At 63.6% G+C, this 2,628-nt stretch overlaps 2 protein-coding genes across 2 annotated transcripts in view; both read left to right on the top strand.

Annotated features, from left to right (window-relative positions):
• LOC109527610 (equilibrative nucleoside transporter 1-like) overlaps window positions 1-492 on the top strand; it is a 2,425-nt gene extending 1,933 nt beyond the window's left edge. Inside the window, exons 10-11 of the mRNA XM_019889619.1 lie at window positions 2-236; window positions 319-492. Of these exons, the coding sequence (XP_019745178.1) occupies window positions 2-236; window positions 319-430 (347 nt within the window). The 3' untranslated portion in view covers window positions 431-492. The remainder of the gene's footprint in view (window position 1; window positions 237-318) is intronic.
• Window positions 493-1,056: 564 nt separating this feature from the next.
• LOC109527609 (serum response factor-like) overlaps window positions 1,057-2,628 on the top strand; it is a 2,381-nt gene continuing 809 nt past the window's right edge. The window contains exons 1-3 of the mRNA XM_019889618.1: window positions 1,057-1,995; window positions 2,155-2,430; window positions 2,529-2,624. Coding sequence (XP_019745177.1) covers window positions 1,642-1,995; window positions 2,155-2,430; window positions 2,529-2,624 — 726 coding nt within the window. The 5' untranslated portion in view covers window positions 1,057-1,641. The remainder of the gene's footprint in view (window positions 1,996-2,154; window positions 2,431-2,528; window positions 2,625-2,628) is intronic.

Here is a 2,628-nt window from a genome sequence, read left to right as displayed (position 1 = left end):
CCCGATGTCACGCTATCGTTTGCCCCCCCCCCGCAGCCTGGAAAGGACAGCCGGCTGCTTCCCGCGCTGGTGGCGGGCCGCGCGGCGCTGATCCCCGCCTTGATGTTGTGCAACGTGCAGCCGCGCCGTCACCTGCCCGTCGTCTTCCGGCACGACGCCTCCTTCGCCGCCTTCATGCTGGTCTTCGCCTTCACCAACGGCTACCTGGCCAGCCTGGCCATGTGCTTCGCACCCAAGTCAGACTCTTGTCCTTCCTTCCTCCTTGCCGTCGCGCTCGGTCCGCTCCCTCCGACAGTTGTCCCTCTGGTCGCGGCGCAGGAAGGTTCTTCCTCACGAGGCGGAGCGCGCCGGCTCCATCATGGCGTTCTTCCTGTCGCTGGGTCTGGCTTTGGGCGCGGCGCTCTCTTTCGCCTTCCGAGCTCTGGTTTGAGTCGGCGCCGCCCGCTCCGTTGGACGCCGCAAAGACTCGTCCCGGACCCAAACCGAGTCGAGGTCGCCCGTTGTTCTTCAGCGACTTTGCCCTGCTGAAAGAATGAGATTTCAAAGATTTGCTGTGAGAGACCCGATTCACCGCGATAAACGTCGACGTCGTCCCTTGCCCGAGTCGTCCGCTCGATTCACTCCGCCGGCGTCGGCGCTCATGCGACGACTTGTCAAATGCCAGTTGTCGCCGAAGACCGGTTGAAAACGTGCTCGTGATGCCTTTTATTTTGGCAACTTTTGGCCAAGTCCAAATAAAAGTGCAGACTTCCGGGAGAAGGGTCCGGCTGCAGACCCGGAAGAGGTAAGTCCCTAAGTCAGTGAGATCAATAAACCTCGTGAGAGACCCGATTCACCGCGATAAACGTCGACGTCATTCGTCCCTTGCCCGAGTCGTCCGCTTGATTCACTCCGCCGGTTGTCGCCGAAGACCGGTTGAAAAAAATATATAGTCCCTAAGTAAGTGAGATCAATAAACCTCAACTTTTCCGGGACTTAATTTGCCTAAACTTAACACAACCACTTTGGGACTTTATTTTGAAAATCAAATTTGCCGAAACTTACCACAGCCACTTCCGCTCTATGGCCTGAAACGACCTCCTGCGAGTATGCAGCTGGATACGATTGACTTCCGGCGGTTGGACGCGTCGTCGGGCAAATCGGGCGCGAAAGCAGCAGGTCTCCCGAACGGGTCCCGCTTGGCCTCTCGCCCTTTCCGCGCACGTTTTCCCGCAAGCGTCTCGCTCATTGTCGGGCTCCAAGGTGGAAGATTTCCAGCAGCGCGGCTTGTCTCGCGTTCGCGTGGCGGAACTACATGTCGTCGCGGAGGAGCCTCGCCTGGTGCTCGTCGGCGGAATTTCCTTCGGAGGAGGAGGGGGAGGAGCTTGTCAGCCACCGCCGCAGCCGCGGCGCAAATCAACTTTTGAACTTGGGGGCTTCGAATGTCGGCGCTTTTCTTCGCCGCGACATCTCCGAGACGCCCAAGCGCGAACGGGAGCGCGACGTCTCGCTCGCGTGAGCGTGCGCGGAGCGGCTAGCTAGCCGGTTTAGCCTCCTAGCTCATGTTAGTTTAGCGGTCCCGTCGGCGCACTCGGTCCCGCCGGAAGTCGGCCTCGTCGGCCACCGTCGACGCGGACGCGGACGCTCGCCGTCGCCTCGCCGATGGGCACCAGGAGCGGAAGCGGATCGCCGTCGCCTCCGGGCTACGGAGCCGCCGCCGCCGAGCCGGACGCGGGCCGCTTCGACTCCACCGCGGTGCTCGACAGCGGCTCCGAAGACTCCGACTCGGCCGACGACGAGGACCCGGCCCGCGCGTCTCCCGGCGGCGGCGGCAAGCGGGACGTCAAGCGGGAGAGGGACGAGCGGGCGCCGCTCGCCCGGCCGCCCCCCGGCGCGCCGGAGGCCAAGCCCGGCAAGAAGACACGCGGCAGGGTCAAGATCAAGATGGCCTTCATCGACAACAAACTCAGGAGGTACACGACGTTCAGCAAGAGGAAGACGGGCATCATGAAGAAGGTGAGTGACGTCAGAGCGTAACTACGTGATGTCAAGGGACGTAGTTACGCCCCACGCACACTCTAGAATCACTTGGCATGCGAAACGGAAGCGATCGCGTGTGCGCCAAACTCAGGGGTCACGTCGGATTCCGACCCCCCGTCTATCCTCCGCCGGCAGGCGTACGAGCTGTCGACGCTGACGGGCACGCAGGTTCTGCTCCTGGTGGCCAGCGAGACGGGTCACGTGTACACGTTTGCCACGCGCAAGCTTCAGCCCATGATCACGTCGGAGACGGGCAAGGCGCTCATCCAGACGTGCCTCAACTCGCCCGACTCGCCGCCGCCGCGCTCGGACCCCTCGTGCGACCAGAGGATGAGCGCCGCCGGCTTCCAGGAGACCGACCTCACCTATCAAGTGAGCGAGGCGGCCGACGCCTGCCCCGCCGCCGCCAAGGTAACGCCCGATGTCGCCCCGCCCCCCGCGCCAGTCTTCCCTCTGCGAGTGAATCGGGAGCATCGAACTCACGGTCGGCGCTTCGCGTGTCTCCGCAGGACCTCAACAAAGTGGTCGCGAGCGTGTCCGACACGGCACCCGGCACGCCGCCCGCTTCGTCCTCGCCGTCGGGGCAGACGGCCGCCGCCGCCGTCGTCG

This window comes from Hippocampus comes, unplaced genomic scaffold, assembly GCF_001891065.2.
Source record: "Hippocampus comes isolate QL1 unplaced genomic scaffold, H_comes_QL1_v1.1 scaffold301, whole genome shotgun sequence".
Classification (NCBI taxonomy): Eukaryota; Metazoa; Chordata; class Actinopteri; order Syngnathiformes; family Syngnathidae; genus Hippocampus; species Hippocampus comes.
This window is presented reverse-complemented; position numbering and strand designations above follow the sequence as displayed.